Consider the following 23,910-nt stretch of genomic DNA (forward strand, 5'->3'; position numbering starts at 1 on the left):
TTCATGAGAATCACAGAATTATAGAAAAGAGAGACCTTTTCTTTAAGCTGAATGCTTATGTGGCACAACTAAACAAAAAGGAAAACTGAAAACAGTCCACAATGAAGCAAATGATTCTCAGTTGCTTTAGCTGGATTTCAAGTTTGTGTTTTAGGAACCACTGAATGGTACAAGGAACAGTGATCCAACTAAATATGCTTTACAGACAAAGATTAACATACACAAGGAATAAAAAGCAAAGCCTAAAAGTATAACCAAAAGTTGTATGACCATCACACACTTTTAGTGCATTTCAAACACGATAGCTATTTAATTGCAGTTACTCTATTTAACAAGACACAGCACCAAAAGTTAGATGAATGTCTACCCATTCAGATTTGTACACAATAGAACCACAACGAGATTTGCACAAGCTGGGAGAACGCTATACATAAACCCCTTATTCCTTGCTGGATTTCAGTGTGTTATTAAAGGTCTGCAACTCAGAAGTTAGCAAAACTACAGAAGCAGATCAGATCCACCCCTTCCAATTTTCTTTTCAGTCTTCCTATATGAAGGCCAGACTGCTTTTTTGAGTATTTGGAAAATGAATTAACTCCTAGGCTGGGAGAGTACGTGCCAAGGTTCAGCCTGGAATGAACTTCTGAAGTCAAGTTATAAATCGTTCAAAGCAGAAGTTTAATAATGGAAATGTTGACAGGCCCTTAACAACACGGGTACCAGGCACCAGTACACAGCGAGCTTCACCCTTACTGGCTACATAGATAAAGTGACAATAGCCAATAATAAAACTTATTTTATAGCTTAGCAACTAAGTTCATTACTTAATAACACTTGACTAGATATGCACAGTCTCCATCCAAAACGTTGGTTAACAGCAGCAGCTCTCCCTCGTATTCACACCAGCACTTAGGTCTTGGTACAAAAGTCCCTCTGCTTAAACACCAAAAGCTCCCGGAGGCCGAGCGACGACCCTGCCCCGCATACCCCACCCCGTTCTCCCCCGGCCCTGCCCCCGCATCGCCCCTTCCCCCCGGCGCTGCCCCGCCCCCTTCCCAGCCCTGCCCCGCATCCCTCCCCCGCTCCCTGCGCAGCCCTGCCCCGCATCGCTCCCTCCCCCGGGCCGGTACGGCCGAGGCCCCACGGCTCCGAGCCCCGGTCCCAGGCTGCCGCCGCTGCCCTGAATGCGGCGCTGCGCCCGGCGGACCCTGGACGCCGTCGGACCTGGAGTCTGGCTCGGGAATTAACTTCGGGTGTGCGTGCGTGTGTATGTGGGGGGGCTAATCCTACTCAATCCAGCGCCGTGCTGAAATGGTGGAAAAGTCACATCCATATTTACTGTCTGACGGGGCGACGGGGTGTAGGTTTGGCACCACTTCATCGACCCCTTCCACAGAAGGCAGGGAATTGGACCGCAAAGCGACATTCCAAGCTCAGAGTTTTCACCCAAGTTTTAGGGGCTCACCCCCATTGTCGCCCTCCCGGTGAGGCCGAGATAGCCAAGGAGCGGATGTGGAGTTCGAGGCCCCACTGTAGACCGGGACGGGGCCAGCGCTCGCTCGCCCGCCCGCCCTCCCGCCGCGGTCCCGGTCCCGGCCCCGGCCCCGTCCCTGTCGGCGTCTCGGGGCGCGGAAGGCGGCCCTGCCCCAGGGGAAGAACAAATAAAGGGGTGTGGGGGCGGCAGAGAGCGCCCCGCCAGCCCCGGCCGGGCGCCCCCCGCCCGCTCGGCCCCGTGGATTCCCGCCCCGGCCCCCTCCCCCACACGCCTCCCCCGGGAGGAGCTCGGCGGCGGGGAGGGGGAGCACGGCCCGGCCGGGCCGCCCCCCGCCCGCCCGCGGCGCGGGCCCCTTCCTTCCCTCCCCCTCACCTGGCGGGAGTGGGCCTTGGGCTCGGGCGGCTTGAAGAAGGAGTCGGGCAGTTTCCGCAGTCGCATGGGCAGCGTGTGTGGCACGTTGGCGCCCTTGGGGTTCATCACTGCGTTGAACAGCGCCTCCAAGTCGGTCTCGGAGTCGCCCCGCACATGGACGATCTGGTGCCCCGCCGGAGGGGGCCCCGCACCCGGCGGCTGTGCCGCGCCGGCCGGGGCCCCCGACACCGGGCCAGGGGGCTGCGGCGGCTGCTGCTGCTGCTGCGAGGCCGGGGGCTGCGCTGCCTGCGGCGGCTGCTGCGTTTGAGGCTGCCCAGGATCCATGGCTCCGTCGGGACCCCCCGGCGCTTCCCTGGCGGGGCTCGGCGGCTCAGAGCCCGGATTCCCAGTCCCGCATGCCCCGCTCCCCGGGCCGCGGGCTCGTCCTGCTGTCGCCGGTGCTTCTCACCACTCGGTCGGGAAGCCGACCCGCCCGCGGCAACTGGCAAAACAACTCTGGCCGTGCGGCGCTTCCCCGAGCCCGGCCCAGCCCGGCCGGCGCCTCTGTCCCGGCGGCGGAAACTAACTCACACAACACACCAAACAAAAGTTCGCAGTTACGCCCGCCCGAATCACTCTCCGCCGCCGGCTCCGCCCCTCCTGAGCCCGCCCGCACCGTATCCGACCGAGGGAGCCCGTGCTCGCAGCGCTCCTGCGCGCGCCCGCCCGCACCGCCTCCCGCCCGGAGCGCTGGGGGCGCTGCGCGGCCCCCCCGGACCCCGCTCCGCCCGCGGCCCCGGCCCCGGCCCGGCCGGCATCGCACCGCCCTTCGCTCCGCGCCCGCCCGCGCCTCTCCCGCCCGCCTGCCGCCCGCCTGCTGCCGCCAACCAGAACTTTTTTTTTCTCCCTAACTTCTATCCTAACTTCCCGAAGGCCGCTCCGCGAGGGGTTAGGGAGGGGCGGCCGCGCTTCCCTGCCCCCGGCCCGGAGGGAGCATCGGTCCGGGACCCCTCCCGCCCGTCCCCTCCCGCGCTTTCTCCCGGTCCCGCAGCTTTCACCGACACCAGAGCCTCCCCTGCAGTTACGCCTCGCGGGTCTGTAAAGCTGGCTCATAAAAATGACGAGACCTCTAGAGAAATACATTTTATTAGATAAAACGGGTGAGGGAAGGGGGGAAAAGGCCAAGAAAACAGCTTCGAGAACTATAAATACCGAAAAACTTTTGTCACTAACCACATAGTAACATCTGAGTGAACGGGAAGCACTTCCTAGCACGTCATCAAGGAGTAGAGCTTTCCTTGTCAGAAAACTATGCAATGTCTACCTGAACCCAACAGAAAGAAGGCAACTTCCATTATAAAACTGGGGACCAGACAGGTTTATAACTAGCTTGTAAATAGGCTTCCACCGAAACAATGATACAGAATATTCACGTGTCGCTTGCAGGGATCCACAATCAAGTAGGCAAAAGTCTGTTGGTGGCTTTTGCTTGAAGGGTAACACAGGCCATTAGCATCCTGAGAGGAAGAAAAAAACCAAAACAGTATTAGGGACAATAGGGATATCTGTAAGAGAATTAATAAAATTTAAAGTTAATAATTTTGTTCCAGTTGTAACTGTTCATTGCACAGCAGAATATAACAAATACACCACAGTTTATTTAAATGGTATATGTCCCCATGCCAACACTACAACATGCACAGTAATTCTGGCTGGATGTATCAACTAACCATGAGATAAATGTAATATTAATATAAAATGTAAAATTAAACATGTAATCATGCGTTTACACAATTAGAGCCTAAAATACAAATTATTAAATATACAACAGCCCATCATGTTTCCTTTGAAAGAGAAAAATAATCACTTACTCTATATTAATACATAAAGCTGTTCCATCCATATTTTTTTCACTTAATATTTGCTAATGCATCTGTTCAGGTTGCAATATTTGCATTTAAGCAAAACGCTTATTACAGATCACATTAATGAATTTGGACTATTATTGGAAACATTTTGTGGGCCAGTCCTCAGAAAGGGTTTGAAGGGATTCTAGACACCTAGCTGCAAAATCCTGGTTCTGAAAAAAATACATTCAGCTGACAATCAGCAGGGGAACTGGGCTCTTCACATTAACATCCTACGTCTGCACATGTCAATAAAAACTTCAGTGTTGAAAGAGCAGCACAGCTGGACACACTTCAATTCCAGTAGGGATCCAGAAACTAGACTGAGGGATTTTTAAAGCGTTGGGGTTTTTTATTTAGTCAGTGAACATGTCAAAGACCAATAAATATGTAGCTGACACTTCCTTTCTTTTAAAACATGTAACAGTTTCCTCCTGCTCCCCAACACCTTTGTACAACAATTGAAGAGATGTGGGTTCTGTTATACTTTTCCTGCTTGAGGGAAATTGCTACATTGCATATATTGTTCATTTTCTCCAGGAGAATTTTAAGCTCACAGACTACAGACTATTTCGTATTTCGCATCTCTTGCATTCTTCTGTTGAAGCTATCTTCCTTTGCATAAAATAATCTTTTTTTGGACCAAGGAAACATGAAAACTGTAATCTCTGTCAGTGGTTAAGTCACTCAGCTGAGAAGGAAAAGAGCTGGGTCCCCATTTCTGCACCAAGGACCATTTGTGAATTTTATCCTTTAGCTGTTACTGGCACCCCATTTTCTCCTGCTGTTTCGAAGAGAATGAATCTATTATTAGGTGTTCTGGTGTCTTCCTTTGAGGGATTATTCAAACCCCTAAATCTTAAATTAAGCTAAGCACCTCATAAAAGCACTGTTTTAGACAGGTAGAGATTTGATAATGTTTATTCCCAGAATTTTCCAATGGTAGTCAAATGCCACAAGCTAGAAATAGCATTCTATTTTTAAGCGGCACAGTATACAAGCTCTATAGCTCCAATTGTAGGATACCTAGCTTTCTTCAGGTGTTTTCTAAGGATATATGTGTAACAAACACTGGATTCTCAACTGCAGTAAGGGGAGCAAATTTTTAAGATTTTATAGTGCTCAGCATCAAAAGGCCTTTGCAATTTGATCCAAAAATAACCTAAGCTCATGCATGTAACTGAAGAAAAAAAAGTAAGACAAGATCAACATCAAGATGTGATTGCTAGTTAAACTCTTTTCCCATTGCTACTGAGGATCCCACTTCTGCAGTCTGGAATTGATGGATGGCAGTTGAGGTTTTGACTGTTTAGAGGCAGTGTGAGCCCACTAAAAATTTGTTCAACAACTCAAGAACAAAAACAATGTATGTTCTGGTGATGAGACATTTCAAGCTGGATGATATGAGTTAGGATATACCTAACTTGGTATCAGGAAAATAATCAATATAATCTAATTAAATGAAAAGGCTCTTAATTTTAATTAGCAAAAGAGGTCATAAACCCCCTAAAATGCTTGAGCATAAAGGCTCTGATATTTACATTCATGCATGTACACAAATTAAGAATCATACCAACTCCATCTGCAGTGTGGACTTTGGTTCACACATGCAGGGGGTGTAATGATTGATTTACTGATGTTAGAGTAGGATCATTTTATTTTTTCTTTGTAGCAACACAGCTGATGATTTAAGAATACATATGCATAGCATAAAACAGAAGTAAAAATACTGCTGAACATTTTCAAAACTGCATAATGTAATTGACAAATTTTTAAAATAATTATTGAATAAACTTTGCATTATTCTGATTTCTAACACTGCTACAGTTTGGGTTCAGGTAAAGAAAGTTCTAAAATAACAGTGAACACTCCAATACTTAAGCTTTAGAAGTATTTCATTATATGCAAAGCTCCAAAGCCCTCAATGGTATTTGGAGTTCAACAGAGTAGTTTGTCACAAGATCTTAAATTATTTCTCTTGTGATGCCCAGGTCTATCAGGTTTTGACACTCAAGAGCTCTACAGACATTTGTAAGAGAGACCTCAACAAATTAGAGGGCTAGACAATCACCAACCACATAGAGTTCAACAAGACAAAGTGCCAGATTCTGCACCTGGGATGGGGCAGCCCTGGATGTACAGACAGACTGGGGAATGAGATGCTGCAGAGTGCAGTGCTGCAGAGAGGGACCTGGGGGTCCTGGTCTGTGGCAGCAGTGCCCTGGCAGCCAGGAGGGCCAGCCCTGTCCTGGGGGCATCAGGCACAGCATGGCCAGCTGGGCAAGGGAGGGGATTGTCCTGCTCTGCTCTGCTTTGCTCTGCTCTGCTCTGCTCTGCTCTGGGGCAGCCTCACCTCCAGTGCTGGGGGCAGTTCTGAGTGCCACCATATAAAAGAGACTTGAAACTGTGGGAGAGTGGCCAAAGGAGGGCAATGAAGGTGCGAAAGGCCTTGAGGGGAAATTGTATGAGGAGTGGCTGAAATCACTTGCTCTCTTCAGCCTGCAGAGGACTGAGGGGAGACTTCACTGCAGTCTGCAGCTTCCTTGTGAGGGGAAGAGGAGGGGCAGACACTGATCTCTGCTCTGTGGTGACCAGTGACAGACCTGAGGCAACAGCACAAAGCTGACTCAGGGGAGGTTTAGGTTAGACAGCAGGGAAAGGTTCTTCACCCAGAGCATGGCTGGGCACTGGAACAGGCTCCCCAGGGAAGTGGTCACAGCACCAGCCTGACAGAGGTCAAGAAATGTTTGGACAACACTCTCAGGCACGTGGTGTGACTCCTGGGGATGGTGCTGTGCAGGGCCAGGAGTTGGACTTGAGCAACCTCGTGGGTCCTGTCTAACTCAGCATATTCTGTAATTGTGTGAACTATAACTTAGAACTTTGAAATATTTACATCTCTAATAGTGTACTTTTTTAGATACTGTTTTAAAATTGTGCCCAGCTGCACAGGTCACTTTTATAAGATCAGCTTTTTAAAATTTATTTATTTTAAAAATTATTTATCTATTTACATCAGGCTAGGAGGGTATGTCCTTCTCTTCCAGACACAAACCAAGAAAACTTCGCTTAAAAACTGTCAGCTCAACATAAGGATTATAATAACACTCTACAGCCATTTATCAAATGAACTCAGAAACTAAATCCACTGCAGAAATGTAGTTATCTCCTTGAGAGAAACTTTTCATCACAAATATAAGACATTTGTGCTCCAGTAAGTGTCCTTCCTGTAAGTGCCATGTGGAGTGGAGTAGTTTTGATCCACATAACCATCAAACAGTCTAGACACACTGTTTAAGCCTTTCTGTTTTCTGACAGAAAATTCTTCAGCATGTTGTTTAATAGAAACTGCAATTTCAGAATTCTTCTTCACTCCACAAATTTTCAGAATGTGCAGTAATGCCCAATTTTCCTCCAAGGATACAAGGAGGATAGGCTGCTCTGCATTAACACTGGATCTTCTTTTGTCCATCTATTTTGTTTACAAAATTTGCTAAAGTTTGGTCAGGGTTTTGTTTGTTTGTTGTTTTTTTCTTTGTAGTACTGATGATATTTAATGAATGGCCAACACAGTTAGGGGAGCTCTTTAATGTCCATCTGCCTAAACATAGAAATCTGCAAAGTTCCCATCAATGCATTTGATTTAGAGGTGGGAAAGGAACAGTAATAACAGGAGAACATCCAGTTACCAGGGTTTTGCCTTTTTATTTTTATTACAGTTTGCAACATAGCAGAAAGATAAATTTTGATACACCCATAAAGTGTTTATTTTCAAAAGCCTTTTATGAATCATACATAGTACTTAAAAGATGACCAACAGATGAACAACTAGGCTATTGGCAACCTACAGGAAAGTTTGTGCAGTCTGAAATGACATCAGCTACTGCTGTTGAAAGTCGGTACGTTATCTGACATTTAATTATCACATATTCTGGTTACTCAAGAAGAATTTGAAGTAGTTCATCCTACTGTAACAACTTAAATGACAGATATGCTGAATCTAGTAAACATGCCAGTTCTCAAACTTATCTTGATGGTAAATGTATGATTTTGCAAGGAAAACAGATAGGAATGAGACTTGACAAGGGAGGGGAAAAGAGGTTAGCGGTCATCTCACTACCCCAGCCTTTTTGTATCCTAAACTTCCTCGCAGTCTTTACAAAACCAGATACAATACAAGCTATTCACAAAGCTCTAGCATCATTTCAAAAAACAGAACTAGGGGAAGTCAAGCGTGCATCCTTGATCCTTACTGTTAACTCAAGTTTTATTATTATCTAAACATTTCTTTTTTTTTTATTAACTAGTTTCTGGATGACTATTATGACTTCTTCCACTGTAATCCAGTAAACCTATTTTTAGTGAGCTACCAAATAAAACTTTAGCTGGTGGTTACTAATGAAGAGTTAGTAAAGAGGATGAGAAACAGGATGAGATCAGAGAAAGAGTTCATGAATAAAAAAGTGACAACTATGGGAAAATAACCCCTTACAATGGAATATTATATTTGCTTTGTGTAAAAGTAAATTCATTGTTTTCATGTTATGTATATTACTGTAAAATCCCATATAAAAATTATCAATACTTACATATGCAGACACTCTGAAGACTGTAGAAATAATACGTATTTCTTTTGTTTCAGGGTTCTTTTGAACACTGAAATACAGGGGTATAATACATACTTAATATATATCATAAGTACTGATAATTAGACTCTTTAATTTATTAAATTAATTTTAAACATATGCGCTGTATCCTTCCTCAAATTTCATGAAGGCCAAATTTATAGCTAAAATTCAACTTATGTCATATTGAGCATGAAAAGTTATGTGGTCATTGTTAGGTAACGTTATTATGACATTTTACTGAAAAAAATTGAATATATCTAGTAATCTGACTTGGTTTCACTGTTCTCAGCTACCAAATCACACCAATATTACCCAGACCTAGATGATTCCAAATACAGAGTTTTCATTTTGATAGATATGAAAAATTATGCAGCTAAACATTTCATAAAAATCTTTTCACATATTCTTTGAGAAAGAAACCTGCAAAGTGAAATGCATCTTAATACAGACTACAAGAAGTTGCAGCAGTACTGGTGAAGAAATACATTCTTTAGCTCATTTTTAATTAGTATGTAATTATAGTTTAGGTTTATTTTTTCTCCTTTGGAATTTTGTATATATAGTTAGCTATGCAACTAGGGATGGGATTAGTTCTGAGCTTTTACATTTCTAGACTGTTGTTGTGAAGATTGCCATTTCTTTAATCACATTTACTAATAACACAATATTATTGCAAAGAATCCAGGCATCTCAACCTATTTGAAGTATTTTAATATATCATTTTTCCTCAAGTCTGCCTTAAGTGATGCTTAAATTTCTTCAGAAATTAGATCATGCAACTGCTATTAATTTATCTAATTTTGCAGATTCTCACTTTCATTAACTCACTGTGGAACAGCTGAGGCTTAAAACTTCCATAATTACATGCTTCCAAGAAATGCATGTCTCAAAACCTGCCTTGTTACAAATAGGTTCCATTCCCAAGAAAGGTCCCAGTGTAGACAAGTTACAAGAGGATGTGTGAAACGCAGCCCAGCTGAACACCGCACCAGGTCCCAGCCGTGACAACAGTCCCCTGTTACCAGTGCCGTGGCAAAGCTTCTTTTGTAAGAACAAAGGAACCCCAAATCAACCAACAGCACCTTTGTTGATTCAATCTCTGCAGCCAATAAAAGAGATTGACTCTCCAATTAACTGATTTCATCTGTAGAGTAATGACAGAGTTGTGTTTGAACCTATACTGTGAGGCTGATCTTCCCTGTGGTCAGTCAGTAATGAGGCTTTCTCAGAACTTTTTGTTGCATCTGACATGTTGACATACTCAACCGTGGATGAAGACAGCATTGCTGAAATCAGTACTGACCCCAGTTGTGTGCCTTTCCACCCCTCCTGAGATGATTGCCTTCCCAGCAGGACAGCTCAGCTACCTCATGACTCAGCTTCTGAACCACTGCAGTTTACAGACCAGTGCATTAAGCCAAACTAACCCAGATGTCACTTTAGGCTGACCCACCAGGCTGTCACTGCAGCAGTTCAGAAACTCTTCAACCATCTCTGTGGAAAGAGTGACAACTTTCAGAACTAGACATAGCGGATTAGTGCATTATTGCCTTCTACCATATATATCACCACCCCCAAAAGCAACAGTTGTATTTAAGTTACTCTGCCTTCAGATTCTTCTGTCAGAAAACTATGCTACCAATTTCTAGTTTCTTAATTTCCATGTTATATATATATATATATGATACCAAAGTAAGAGTCGACAAAGAATAAGTTTTCCTATTTATTCCATGACCTTGAGATATTTTCCCCTTGTGGTTAGCTTCCTGTAAGTAATTTTTCAAAATGTTTATTTTCAGTACTTTGGTTATTTTTTAAGGCAAAAAAAATGTGTCTGTTAAAATTGGATGAGATTCTTCCTTTGCGGACTTGAAAGAAAATCAGAAGGCTGCTTTTTGCTCATTTGCTCTATTTCTTTTTTCCCCCTGAAAGGTTTTAGAAAAAAACTATCTTGTCGTTCTGAAGAGGATAGTATTTCCTTAAAAATAATGTTAATAGCCCCACATTCTTTCAAATTGTTAACTTCTAAACTATTCATTGGATATGGTAGTTCATCATTTTAATGTGCATCTATTCTCTTTTTATGAAAAGCAAACATCCTCATGGTCTCTCTATTCACTTTGGGCTTTATTTATATCCTAACCTTACTGGCAATATTTTACTAGGCTTTCCAAACAATAAAAGAACAATGTAATGTTTTCACATACATACATTCATTCATTATGGGGAAAAGGGCATGGAGATGGAAGTTAAGAAAAGAGAAGAAAACAATCACTACTAGATGCTACAGCAGCTGTCACCATGGAGAGACACTGTCAGAAAAATCAGGGATTAAGTACAGAGGACAAGATTTATCAACAGAGATTCATAGATTATATTTTAATTAACAAGTTTTTGTTATGTAAATATATCCTTTAAATCAAAAAACTAAAACAAGGGATAGGGATTTGAAATTATTTAGGTTATACAGGATACAACACTAGAATTTTGGATGGATTCAAGTGATCACAGACTAATTACCGATGGGTTAGTAACAGACTACAAGTTGTGCATTACTTTTTTAGTAAGAATATATCACTCTGCCATTTAGTATGTCTGTCTGCCATTTAGTAGCTGTATTTGGAAGTCCCTAGCTTGTAAAATATCTAGAGTTGTTAATTTCAAAAAAATTATTGCAATCTCTCATAATAAAGCAATGCACTTAGAAATGCTTCAATCAAATGAAACATCAAAACTTTTGACACTATTTTGAATGCTATGCCTTGGAGTTAGAACTCAGGTATGGCCAGAGAAAAAAAGCTTTAATAAAGGTAAGTAGGAAAAAGCTCATTAACAGGTCTGCTGCTCCCTGCAGTAAAGGCACTTCTGTGGAACTCTTCATGCCAAGGCTCTTGCCTATAAGGAATACTGTAAAAGGACTAAACAGTGGCAGTTTATACATCCATAAGCTTACTGTTATTGGACTGAATTCATCTGTGGCAGCTAATTTTTCAATGCACATCATCAGCCAGCAGCTAATAATTATTGAAGTATCCATTTGTTTTTTTACCAAGCCTTCTGATCCTCAAAGATAAAAATTAAACCTTAAGGTCAGTACAGTTTACAGAATTTTTAATACCATGAAAAGCTTTTAATATCACTTGATAAAGAGTAGAAAGTGTCCAATGCAACTGTAATCCACGATACAATGAAAACACACAGAGGACAGCAGTCTAAAAAAAGAATTGAAACAAAACTTGGTATTCAATAGGAATTTGAGGATGAACTTTTTGGTAAAGATAATTTAAAAGATTACTACTGTAATCAACAATCTCTTACTGAAAATAAGAGGCTATAAGAAAGTAATTTTAATTGCTATATTTTCTGGTGTAATTTGTAGTGTAACACAGCGGCCAGAAATTAGAAATTAAGTCAAGATTATCATTAGTGTCCCTATTCATAGCCTGTTACTGTCTTTTTCCTTCTTAACATAACGGAAGCATCATTTTGGATAAACTGGGAGCAGGGGGATATGAGACCAAGAAAAAGACAACTGTGATTCTGAAGGGGGAAGAAAGGTCTGAAATGTCAAGATCAAAAGCTTCTCTCATGGGACTGAAATAACTCAATACCAAAGGAGAAAGATAAAAGATTCAGTGAAATGGTAAGTTTTGTTTTCAGCTGGTAACCAGTGCTAACACCAGCTCCTCTGGCAGTGAGAAACCAGCAGACATTTACAGGCAACAGAGAGACACATGGTAGACAAATTCTGAAGATCAGTTACCTCACTTGAAAACTTGGGAGGATAGAAAGCAATCAGCCAACTGGCAAAAAAAACCCCAAAACAAACCCAAACAGCACAGGAACATACACTTGAAATATTTTCTTCTAAATATTTTATAAAGGACAGAAGCAGCACACAAGAGGAAAATACAAAGGGCTAATAGGGAACAGGTCGAGGATACAGAAAAGGTAAACTTTGAAAGCAGGATGAAATTGTGAGAGGATCTTGGCAGAGGCTTTTTTTCTGTTTTAAGTAATAAGAACTATTTCACATCCCTATCAAATTTTACAGCATGAAAAGGAAAAAGAATGGAAGGAGGTTTAAGGAGATAGGAAGGTAAAGAAAATGAGTGGCTTAGAACAGAACCTGAACATGTTTAGGAAAAAACAACTCAGTAGCAAAGGGGAGCAGTAAAGTGAAGGAACTGATTGGATTTTCACTTTGTCCTAGATTAATTCGACAACAGAAGAGCAGAAATAGCTGCAGTCAATGCAGAGTCACCTATGGCCCAGGATTGAAGGAACAAGCAACTAGATTCAAGTGCGGAATGAACAATATAAAAGAAAAGGGAGGGTAGAGTTAAACATTGATGAATCCTTTTATGTCAGATGCTGTGTTTCTGAAGAACCCACTTGATTCCCATCTATGTATGAGATGAAAATACCAAAACTATTAACAAAAATATAATACCCTACTAACAAAAATTTTAGTGATGTCTTTTACACTCTTTATATTCCTATAAGCTTAACTAAGAATGAGTCTGTATAACCAATAACTGCATTCCATTTCCCAGCAACGAGAACATAAGAAGTTTTGTCAATCAGAGAAGTCAGAATATGGATAAATCAAAGTAGGGCAAAAGTTGTGTTTTTAGTCTGAATCTAAACCTCTGATCAATTACCTCTAATCTCAGTGGAAAAAAAAACCCTCACATAAAATTCCAAACAATTCCATACACCAAACCTGGTAAAAAAAAAGTGTGTTAGTTCACCCTGTCATAATAGCAAGATTCTATCACTCTTAGCTTTACATTGTCAGAAGAGTATTTGCAGAACTAGGAAGACCAAAATCCAACTGTATTAAAAAAAAAAATCAGCATGGATGAAGGATACATGGAACTGAAAGTTTCAACTAATCATTTCAATTTTTAAATCCTAAATTAAAAGCAGTCCAATTGAAAGTAGCCCAAGATCATACAGGCAAGACTTGATATTTTATCAAAGGCAGTGGGAACAGTCTGTTTCCAGTACTATGCTGTGTTTTCAGCAGATGATTACAGAAAAAAAGAATCTTTAAATTGGGAATGAATTATAATATATCAATGCCCATAACTGTAATATTAAAAATGTTCTTATGTAGGACTAATGCAATTAAAATTGCTTATATTTTGCCACTGAACTACTGCCATTGTTCCATGGTATTTTGATAGTTGGACACATATAAGCTTGCAGATGGATTAAATAACAGCCCCATTTTTGAAGCAGTACTGTACAATAAATTTACACAAATCAACACTAAGCGTCTATGGATAGTACATGTACACAGTTGTACAAAAAGTGAGTAACACTTACCTCACCAAGTCTTTATAAAAAGCTTTCGTAGTTTCTAAGTATGGGTCAACTACATCTTCAAACTGGCAAAGAGTTCCTCCAATGCAAAAATGCTTAAAAAGACAGAACAGAAATTCCTCGCGATCCAATTGAGTGAATAAGTCATAATGGTCCGAATCCTCTAGAAGCAAGACCTTGTGGAACAGGGAAAAAAACAAGGAAATCAAATTGTTGAAAATTTATTTAGGATTCAGTTTATAAATAATGCAGCTAGTATGCTGTATGGTACACAGAAGTTATGTTTATCTAAAATATATGGATGAGGGACGGTATTTCTAAATCCTTCTTCCATTGATGCAATTAGGTTCAAAATTCTTACATTTAATATAAAGCAGAATCACTGTCAGATTTATGGCCAAAAGACAAAAAAAGGAATATTTTTCAAGTCTTGTTATTTCACTGGTTAATTATCTGTCATGCTAGTGAAACAAGCAATCTGAAAATAATCTACCTATATTTGATATGTCAATTGCTGTCAATCAATTTGATAATCAATTGCCGTAATTGCTGGTAACTGTTTTTGGTAACATTTGCTTTTTCATTTTTAAATTGACACAGTTATTTCACATTTCTAAGGAAATTCTATGATCTCCCAGAGGAGATCACTCAAACTCCCATCATTCTTTATTACAGACTCCAGTGAGCCCTGATCTGTAGCCTGGATTAGCCAGATATGCATCCAGCTGCCTCCATGCATGTCACCTGCCTTTTGATGAGATATTATGTGAACACAGAGGACTTTCTAGATCAGTGTCAACACTGGTTCATGTAAATGTGTTCAGGAATTGTAACTCACAATGGCTATGTCAGCCAAACTGCAGATGCCAGCCCAGGCAAACTGGTCAAAGTTAGACATGAGCCCACTGCTCTCTGGCTCTCTTTATAGCAAAACTACACAACCTGAGTAAAAAGGGGTCAGGGCAACAACTGTTCTGGATGGCCACCTCATACATATCCCAACCTCCTTGGCTAAAACTAGAGAACACATGGCAGGTAGGAAAGAAACATGGAGTCTTGCAGCCAAGGGCTAGCCTCTGACACCAGGAGACAGTTTGGTGCCCCCTACAGTCTTCTGTCCTAGAGCCCTGACTAATTAATTTGGAATTTTGATGTCATTCCTGGATTTTGACTTATTCTTTCTGCTCTCTTAGGTCCTAGGAGTAGGAATCACCTTTGTTTCAAACCAATGTTAAACCCTAAACTTGCATATGCTGATACACACATCACTTCCACTGGAAGGAAACTGAGAAGACACTGAAACCCCAACAATCTCTAATTTTAAGTGTTGCCTCTAACCTTCCTACATACAATATATTTAATTTCCAGAAAACATTTCACATGTACACAACTTATAAATAAATACATAGTATTTTGAACTGCTAGGCTACAAACTACATCTGAAATTCAAACATGAGCTTGAGTTCTCACCTTTTCCCAGAACTTTACAAGACAGACCAGTATTTCAGGCCACATCCTGTAACCAGTGTCACTGGTTCAAATACATTGCCTTCAAAGGATTTGCCAAGTGCAAATGAGTGCAACTCTATAATTATTTAGTACTTATGTTGATTATATATACAAGGAAGAGCAAAATCCAGTTCTCCCACACTATGCTTTGCTAATGCTACACAAACATAAGTTTAAAAAATGGTTTTAGCTTATGAAGTCAAAAGAAACACAGGAAAGACATACATTGATTAAAAGGGTGCCACTGCTAGAGATTCTTTTTCAGATAATCTGCTTTCTGATACTTCCACTAGAGTATAACAAACAGTTTCACATTGCAGGCCTGTTCAGAAGTTGTATTTAGTCATTTTCCAGTACTATACTGAAAAACAATTTCCTCTTCCATAGTTCCTCTTGCTTTAGAGAAAATGTATTAAGATGGCTTTCTTTAAATGCCTTCAGATATGATATAATCAGCATTCCTGTCCAGGAATGCTTCAGGATGTAGCTAATGAATACATTCAATTTTGTCCACTACCTGGAAGGCTGGGTGAACCTACAGTTCTGAGTATCACAGCACCTTCTCTTTGGACCCTTTGTTTCCCCCTCCTAAGCAAACGAGCAGCTGCATTTCCCCACACACCCCACAGCACTGACTGCCTGATTCATAGGTGGGTAGAAGAAGGCTTTACCTTTTTCTCCCACCTAAAAATGAAAGAGGGCTCACCTGGAAAATTAATTGCTTTTACATATTCAGGCACTGTAGTGCCTCAGTTGTTTGTAAACCATGGCTACTGATGCCTGTTTTTACCACTGTCAGAAAAAAACCAACCTGAAAAATGCGTCCTTATAGCACCTAATGGAATAGGAAAAATTATAATAAATTATTCATTACTATACTGACCTTCCTTAATTCATCAGAGATAAGAATATCATCATAATAGTCATCATAACATTTCACAATAGTTCCAGTTTCTCTAACAATTCCTTCAGAGTACAGCCGATCAAAAAATGACATGGAAATCTGTGTACAGGGTACCACTGTAGCTTCAATTTTTGTCACTTTGGAACCTGGAAGATATAGAAAGCTGGTTGCATGTTTCATGTTTTTAAAAAAAAACCACACATCATGTAAGTATGACTCAATCACAGAGTCCCTCAAAAAAAAAAAAAGCCAAAAAAAAAAAAGCCAAAGAAAGCTAAGAAAGAAAGAAATAATAAATGTAAAGAAAACATGAAATTCATCAGAATACTACTTTCCATTAAGGCTCAGGTGTCTGCTCCCCCTGTTGGTAAATACCATCAACCGAAACTAGGGATAGATGATGGAGCACCGTGTGAACCCAACATCGCATTAGATCACACCCTTAGAAAATCATATTCCACAGCTTAAGCATTAAAGTATCTCAGGACATATGCCAAATTTGGCATGATGAAGTACGGAAGTTAATAGCTGCTAACAGCACCCCACAAAGTAAAAACCAAAATAAACATGGCCTCGAAGAATTTTTGATTTGTTAAGTATTATATTGAACTTTAAAAAAAATTACTTTGTAGCCACTGTAGGCTTTATTAAGCAGTTATTTCAGAAGATGAAAGAGGTACTATCAGCACTTTCTGCATGAATCTGGACTATTACCTCTGTAATCATTAAATGCAGAATTTATTTTTTTATCATTTTTTCCCCTTTGCTTGCAGATCACCCAAGGCTGGATCCTGTTGCTCAGAGACATCTAGTGCCATTTGAGATGCCTGCCCTCCAGTATTTTCCTTAAAGAGGTATCAGTCCATAAGGGCACATACTTTCTCTATATACAGTGTTACATCTACAAATCTGTCTGCATGGTGTTGGATAACTTATGGCATCTCAAATAGCATTAGGCCCCATGTTTAAGAAGCTTTGGACTCGGCCCAGTTCTGTCTGCTCTCTGCAGTCCAAGTGTTCAGCCCAAATGTTAGAACATGTTCTCCACCCATCTCTAGGTCTGCCTGAACAACCTTCAAAGTGCTTCTGAACAGAAGAGGGGAAGAGAGCGCAAGTGAGCATTCAGCACAAGGGCAATGTGTCTCAGCAGAGAGAATATTCACAACATTCCAGTTGTCCATGAGTTTATTCTTATCTCTTCTCCTCTGGAGGTTCCCTTGATGGGAGACTGGCCAGCAACATCACAGTATCTAAAGGCTTTTTACCATAAAATTTAAGATAAAATTCAGTGCTGTCCTGATAAACTGACCTAAAGGATTACTAAGCAATACTCTTCAGGAAATGTACAAATTTCTCTCTACATGACTGTATTTCAGGACCAGAAACATGCCAGAAAGGGATGCATGAACCATGATGCTTCCAAGAGTGTACCAATCATTTCACTCCAATCCTAATATTTGTAAGCACAGCATAAACTAAATTTTCTCTTGCCCACACCTGCAGCAAACCTTGGGATTTCTGCCATATACTATTACATAGATAACATACATACTTATTCATAGGTTAAGTAGGGCTGGCATTTTAATACCTAAACCTGGGTAAACTGTACCACCTGACCAATCAATACGAGGAAAAAAAATAAAGAGAAATTATAAATTGATAGCTTGAAAATATGCCTACTAAAACTAAGATACTGACAGGAAATTTTAAAATTATTTTATTGGACCATTGTGATGCTAAGAAAATCTGTTAAAGACAAAACCACAGCATTTAATTGCTTGGCTTCCTGTCTACCGACAATGGTTATGAAAAAGGGCACCTTTTGTTAAAGAATAAAAGGTTTAATACCTTTGCCTACCTGTACAGATAGTGACTATACAAAATAATCATATTGCATAACCAAGAACAAGTCAGAAAAATCATGAATAACAGCTTTACCAGCTATGCAAAAAACCGAAACTGATTTATATTTATTTATTTGTACTTCCTCCTACCCCCTCACTTTCAGTTTCCTCTAACTTCTAATTCCCCAGCTCCCTTTCACAAGGATTGAATTTTTATTTTATAACGGATTTATTATGAGACAAATGAGCTTTTATCACATAAATTATTTTAAAATTAACATTAAAACTTGAGTTGACTAACAAACATCAGATGCTAAGTGACTTGAGAAAAGTGAAAGATCCAATTACTGAGTTAAAAGTATGGGAAATTTAGATATTTATAGGCTTTAAGTTATAAGGATTTTATTAGTGGAAGGGAAGGAGACTTCTGCTGTGAAAAAAGGTTTTATGAGAACTTTAATAATGAAAAAAAAAAATCAAGAGCTTTGTAATTTATTCAGCAGTTCAGAAAACGAAACTACACATGGAAAAGTTTAAATACACTGGAAGGTCCTTCTCTCTATTTGAGAGGTGAGATTTGAAATTCAAAATTTCCTGGACAAGAATGATAGGTTTTAATAATACCATAAAAGTAAGCAGTGAAAAAGGAAGAAGAAATGCCTTGACAACTCTACAAGTAGAAAACAAAGAGCTGAGAAATCCTGAAACAGTTTAAGCTTATTACAACAGCCAGCTCTGGAATATCTATAAAGTGCTCCCAGAATACTTTTAAATTAGCACATCACATATCTAGTATAGGGCAGATTTGGATTTGGTATATTTAGAATTCCTCCAAAATCTAAGAAAGTTTTTTATATCAGAAAAATATCTTGTAACTTACTATTTACAAAACAGTTTATATGTAATGCAAGTTCAGTGCTCAGTATTAAAAAAATATGTTATTTCAGAAGTAAAAGGTGTAGGTTGATGATTTATGATTTCATATGGCATCTAACATTCTTTGCAAATTATAACCTATAATAGTAGTTTAAAAATTGCTGATTTAAGATTACCTTCCAGATTTTAAAACCCTATTGTAAAGACAGAAATTGTTGAAGCTTTAAGCACACATAGCAACTCAAGAATCCTTTTTAGGCAAATCCTAATATTTTATTTACACAAATAGATGGTAACTTTACCCCTTTGAAGATAAATTTTCAAGCGTTAATTGAGCTTAAGCAGATACAGTCCTGCCTCCCTAAGACTGCTGACAGGTGCAAGGCCAGCAATGTATCCAGGGAAAAACGACTATTTAGTTCTCATTGCAGCTATTTAAAAAACACAAGACTCAATACATAAATGGGTATGCATCAAATTTGCTCCTTTTGCTGCTTCTATTTTTGAAATATCAGAGTAACAGATGGATAGGTGGCTTAAAGCACACCAGAAATATCAGATACTCTGCCATGCAGCCATAACAAGGTGAAAAAATATCCCTATTAGGGAAATTGCCCTATAGGCAAAAAAGTTTGGTGTGAGACTAAGTCATTAAGTATCTTTCTGATGAGAGGAAGCAGACTAGAGAATATCCTTGTGTATAATTTACCTAAAATGTTTTATTTCAAGCAATGTTGAAGCTGAACTCATTGAAACAATGTATTATTGTGGAATTCTACCCGGACAAAAAACATGAGTAAAAAGGTGAGAGGGGACCACAGCCTTAAAAAAGAAAAAAAATTTTATGAAAACAAGCACTACTGTAATATTTTATTAATTTCCTTTATAATGCTGACATCTTTCTGTGGGTCCATATATACTTTCTGCCCAATCTCATGGAGGGCAGGGGTAGGGAGTTTTCTATGGATCTATCTAAACCCCCCCTATATGATGCATTCAAACTATCTATCTCCCTCATTAAAAAAAAACAAAACACCACCCCCCCCACAAAAAAAACCCCTAACATTTTTGTTTGTAACAGAATAAATGTAGTATTTGAACCAATGTAGACTATGTATTTTCTTCAGATTTTCCAAAGGGCAAAATAAGCATGTTTCCAGTATTTTTTAACAGGTATGTTGTTTTAAAGTTACTCCACAGTGATAAGCAAATGGTATATCTGGATTAATGTATCAGTATGTCCGAAGAAGAAAATACTAGAAGATGGTTTTTACCTCCTCCCACTCACAGCTAATTCTTACTATATTTTCAAAAAATGCACATGAAGACTAAGTATAGAAAAATGTGCCAACATTCCTCACCAAAAATAGGCAAAGAATGGGAAGATGAAATTTTAAGAGCAAACAGGGTATACCAGCTGTTCAGGATTTAGAAAGGGAACCCTTCCAGTCCTTGAGACAAAATGCTTCACTTCTGTGCAGAGGAAGATTCAGCAGAACCAAGAGTTAAGCTGGGTTACTTGGCAAGAGACCCTCCACTCTTAACACAAGGTATGTAACCTGCTGACCTCCACTACAGGGACTGTCAAGTTGCAGACTAGACAGATAGCCTAAAACAAATCCTGTCTAAAGCAAGAAAAGGTTTACTACTGGCTTAAAATACATCTATTTTCTTTCTGCTTGCTAGAGAAAGAGGTACCTGAAGGGGTACTTGACAGATTTCTTGCATTTTATATATATTTCAATTGTTTTAACGTTTGGATGAAGTATTTGGAAAATGGATTTTTGCTGACAAAAAAGTGGCAATGTCTAGTGTCACTGTATATAGTGGGAAAAACCTATGCCAATTCCATAGAGCTGAAATGGAAAAGTTAGAAAATTCCCAAAGCTCTGTTAAATATTTACACGCAGTAATGTTTGCAGACAAACCAAAAGAAACGAGGGCTTCCCACTACCCTCTTCTAAGATACTTCTATTATGGAAAATCACTTTGGCAATATCAGAGATGGCATTATGCATAAAACACCATTACATTATCACATGCAATTGCCATGAATTTTTGTGTGCCATTTACATCATGAAAAATGCAATTTCAAAGTGGAGCCACAAATTTGCTGTTTGCTTTCGGCCTTCCTGCTTTACTGTCTCATCAGCATCTCCAGATCTAATGGATTGTGTTTAGAAGTTTCTGATATGACAACAAAGTTGAAGTGACCCTCATAGCATGGCTGCAGGCAGAGCAACCTGTCCCATGGGACTCTTCTGGGCCTCCATCACCACGGCTGTACAGACAGCAGATTTACACGAGCTCAGGGTGTGCTCTACCAATCCTCTGCTCTCAAATTTTATTTGTAACAGAGCAATCATCTCAGACCTGTCCCAAGTCAGGTCGCAAGTTTGCCCTTTTCTAACATTTGCATATGTTATCTGCATAAGGTACTATTATAATTCCACAAATAATGGAGTTGTTTATGTCTGGATACATGATCAGGTCAACTGGATGCTACAAACCATTTATAAACAGCTTCAGGTGCTTGATTTATGGAACGATGCAGGGGTCAAAGAAACAAAGGCATAAAGGGTGACTAGTTATTTTATTCTAGAAGTAGAATCTCTTCCTATTACTTAGTAAAAGAAGTAATTCTTTAAGATATTTCAACTAGGTGAAAGCACACATATATGAACTGTCATTATGGTAAATTAGAGTAAAATAGTTAAAACAGACTTTTTTATTTAAGATTAATTTATTCTAAATTTACCCAATGTGGTCCATTGTCCTGAAGCTGACAGTAACTTTAAACTGGAGTTCACACTTGGATCATTAAAAAATGCCTATAATATTCAAGTAAGAGAATACAAGTTAATGAAATGAAACAGAAAATCATCAATTTGAATATTTCAATCCAAATTATAAGGCTCCAATTAGTAAGCAGATTATGTATATCTACCAGTATGTGTACTAAATATCACACCACCAAATCCATCATTTTGTAACTCAGTGTAGGCAGTATCTTCTATACACAGAAGATCTCTTCCGGTGCATATTTATGCATATGTGCAGTATTAAATTTTTATAATAAAACCGTTTTAGTCCAAGAACACACAAAAATTTATGAAATGGAGGTACTAAAAGTTGAGATTGAAAGTTCTATCTCTGCATACAATGTTGGGAGTTAAAAATGAAATGCCAAGTATGATTTTAAAATGTACTCTTTTTAACTAAATTTCAAGTTTGGAGAAGTGTAGAGACACCCAAAAATTATTAAACAGATAAATAGTAAGATCTGAATAATTCAACTTATTGATTTATCAGTTAAAAGAAGGAGACATCCATAGTAATGTTGATAGCTGACAAGTTTCCATGATGATAAGCCAACTAAGAAAACCCACACTTACAGAGTGAATAATCACTGAAGAAACTGCTAAGAAAATGAAATTACGGATCTTTCAGTTTCTGTATCACTAAATTTCTTTATCACTCTTCTGAGACAGAGACATTGGATATGACATGTAATGGTCCTTTTTTCCCAATTACTTCACAGCTCTTCAGATTTCATAACTTCACAGTGATATCTTTACATTTTTAATTCAAAAGAGACAAGCATTGAGACGGTAAATGTGTATTCTGTAAACTTCCATAATTTGAAATGCTTATCAATAGAAGATGAAATAAATATTGGTGCATCTCTGTGTGAATTTCTTTGGGATATAAAGAGGCTGAATTCTTTATCCAGGATAACAATATAAAGTAGACATATAAAATAATCAAAGAGTTGTTTTTAAAACAACAGATGTAAAAATCACATAGTTCTTAAAACCCCAGGTTTGGGGTTTTTTCTGTCTGCAAATAGATGAAGAGATTTGACTTTGCAGACAAGAGAAATGGAGGACACAAAATCATCAAGCTTTTTGAGTCTCAAAAAGCTGGGAGTTCAAAATTCCAGCATAAAGCAGCAATAGCATTCAATAAATTTCAAAAGTTATATTTCCAGATATGTGGTGCACATGCACATCTAATTGCACTCTGAATTTACTGTGAGAAATTTACTGATAGCTGTGAGCCCGTACACTGTTTGAAGTCTCACATTACGTGGACTTCCCAACACGAAACCCTGCAGCCAACATCAGCATCCAGTTCAGATTTCCATTCTTGGGAATCCTGAAAGGCTAAATTGTTCCCTCTTAAAGCAGAGTAACATTAGTACAGACTAAAATATTTTTACTGGACAATACAGTTAACCCACAAAGTCAGAGACTTGAGTACCACACCTAAATCACCTCCTTTCAAGGAGACAGTGAGCAGGCCAATAGCATTCAACACTGCTAATGTTGAATATAATTTCATGGTGGGGGGGGAATACTTAAAATACAAAGGATTTAGAACTACCATAAGAAACTCATCCTTTTGATAGGGCTTAAACTGCTGGTCAAAACTGAACGCCTGTGCTGTGATCCTGCCTTGCATGGACCTGAAATGGAAAATGGAGATTAAATATTCTGAAGACATACATAAAGCCCTATTCTGGCCGATTATACTTTATGTTTTCACCCCCATTCTCAGTCACAAGCGCCTCCAGCCCCTCGTTGGAGGGCTCGGGCTGCGCTGGAGCCCCGCTGCGAAGCTGAAATAGATCTCGGCTCGCTGTGGGAGGCCAGGACACACGCCTCGCACCTCAGAAAGCGCGGGTTGCCTGCCTGGAGAATACCAAGGGGACTTCAAATTAAGGGGTTGGGGGGAATAAATGAAAAAGAAAAATTAAAAATTAAAAATAAGAGAAAGAGACGCGGACCCTCCGCCACCGGAGCGGGCGTCCTGTGGGCGCGGCCCTCAGCACGGCCCGCCTGTTCCCCCGCCGCCCCTAGACAGAGGCATCCCGCAGCGGGCGCTCCCCCCACCATTTGAGGAGTCGATCCGCGATGTCCCTGTCCTGCAGGCAGGAGAAGGTTTTCTGCGGCAGCGCTCGGAACACGAACCGCGCCGCGCCGCGCCCGCCCTCCGCGGACATCTTGCCGCGGCCCGGCGGTTGCCGTGGAGACGGCGCCGCTCCGGCGCAGAGCCCGGCCCC

The 23,910-nt window shown here is 40.0% G+C and overlaps 2 protein-coding genes across 5 annotated transcripts in view; both read right to left on the reverse strand.

The window, feature by feature from the left end:
* Nucleotides 1-2,419, reverse strand: part of YAP1 (Yes1 associated transcriptional regulator) — an 85,598-nt gene extending 83,179 nt beyond the window's left edge. For all 4 annotated transcript variants that reach the window (XM_084223815.1, XM_084223813.1, XM_084223814.1 and 1 more), the window contains exon 1: nt 1,868-2,419. In XM_084223815.1, the coding sequence (XP_084079941.1) occupies nt 1,868-2,191 (324 nt within the window). In that variant the 5' untranslated portion in view covers nt 2,192-2,419. The remainder of the gene's footprint in view (nt 1-1,867) is intronic.
* Nucleotides 2,420-3,231: 812 nt separating this feature from the next.
* CFAP300 (cilia and flagella associated protein 300) lies at nt 3,232-23,910 on the reverse strand (the record flags this gene model as incomplete). Its single annotated transcript, XM_084201026.1, has 7 exons — nt 23,741-23,910; nt 23,232-23,313; nt 21,604-21,676; nt 16,105-16,271; nt 13,716-13,888; nt 8,343-8,409; nt 3,232-3,363 (listed from the first exon to the last, which is right to left on the reverse strand). Exons 1-7 carry the CDS (start codon nt 23,848-23,850, stop codon nt 3,232-3,234), a joined length of 804 nt encoding a protein of 267 aa, XP_084057152.1. The 5' UTR covers nt 23,851-23,910.

This window comes from Fringilla coelebs (assembly GCF_963513975.1).
Source record: "Fringilla coelebs genome assembly, chromosome: 2".
NCBI lineage: Eukaryota > Metazoa > Chordata > Aves > Passeriformes > Fringillidae > Fringilla > Fringilla coelebs.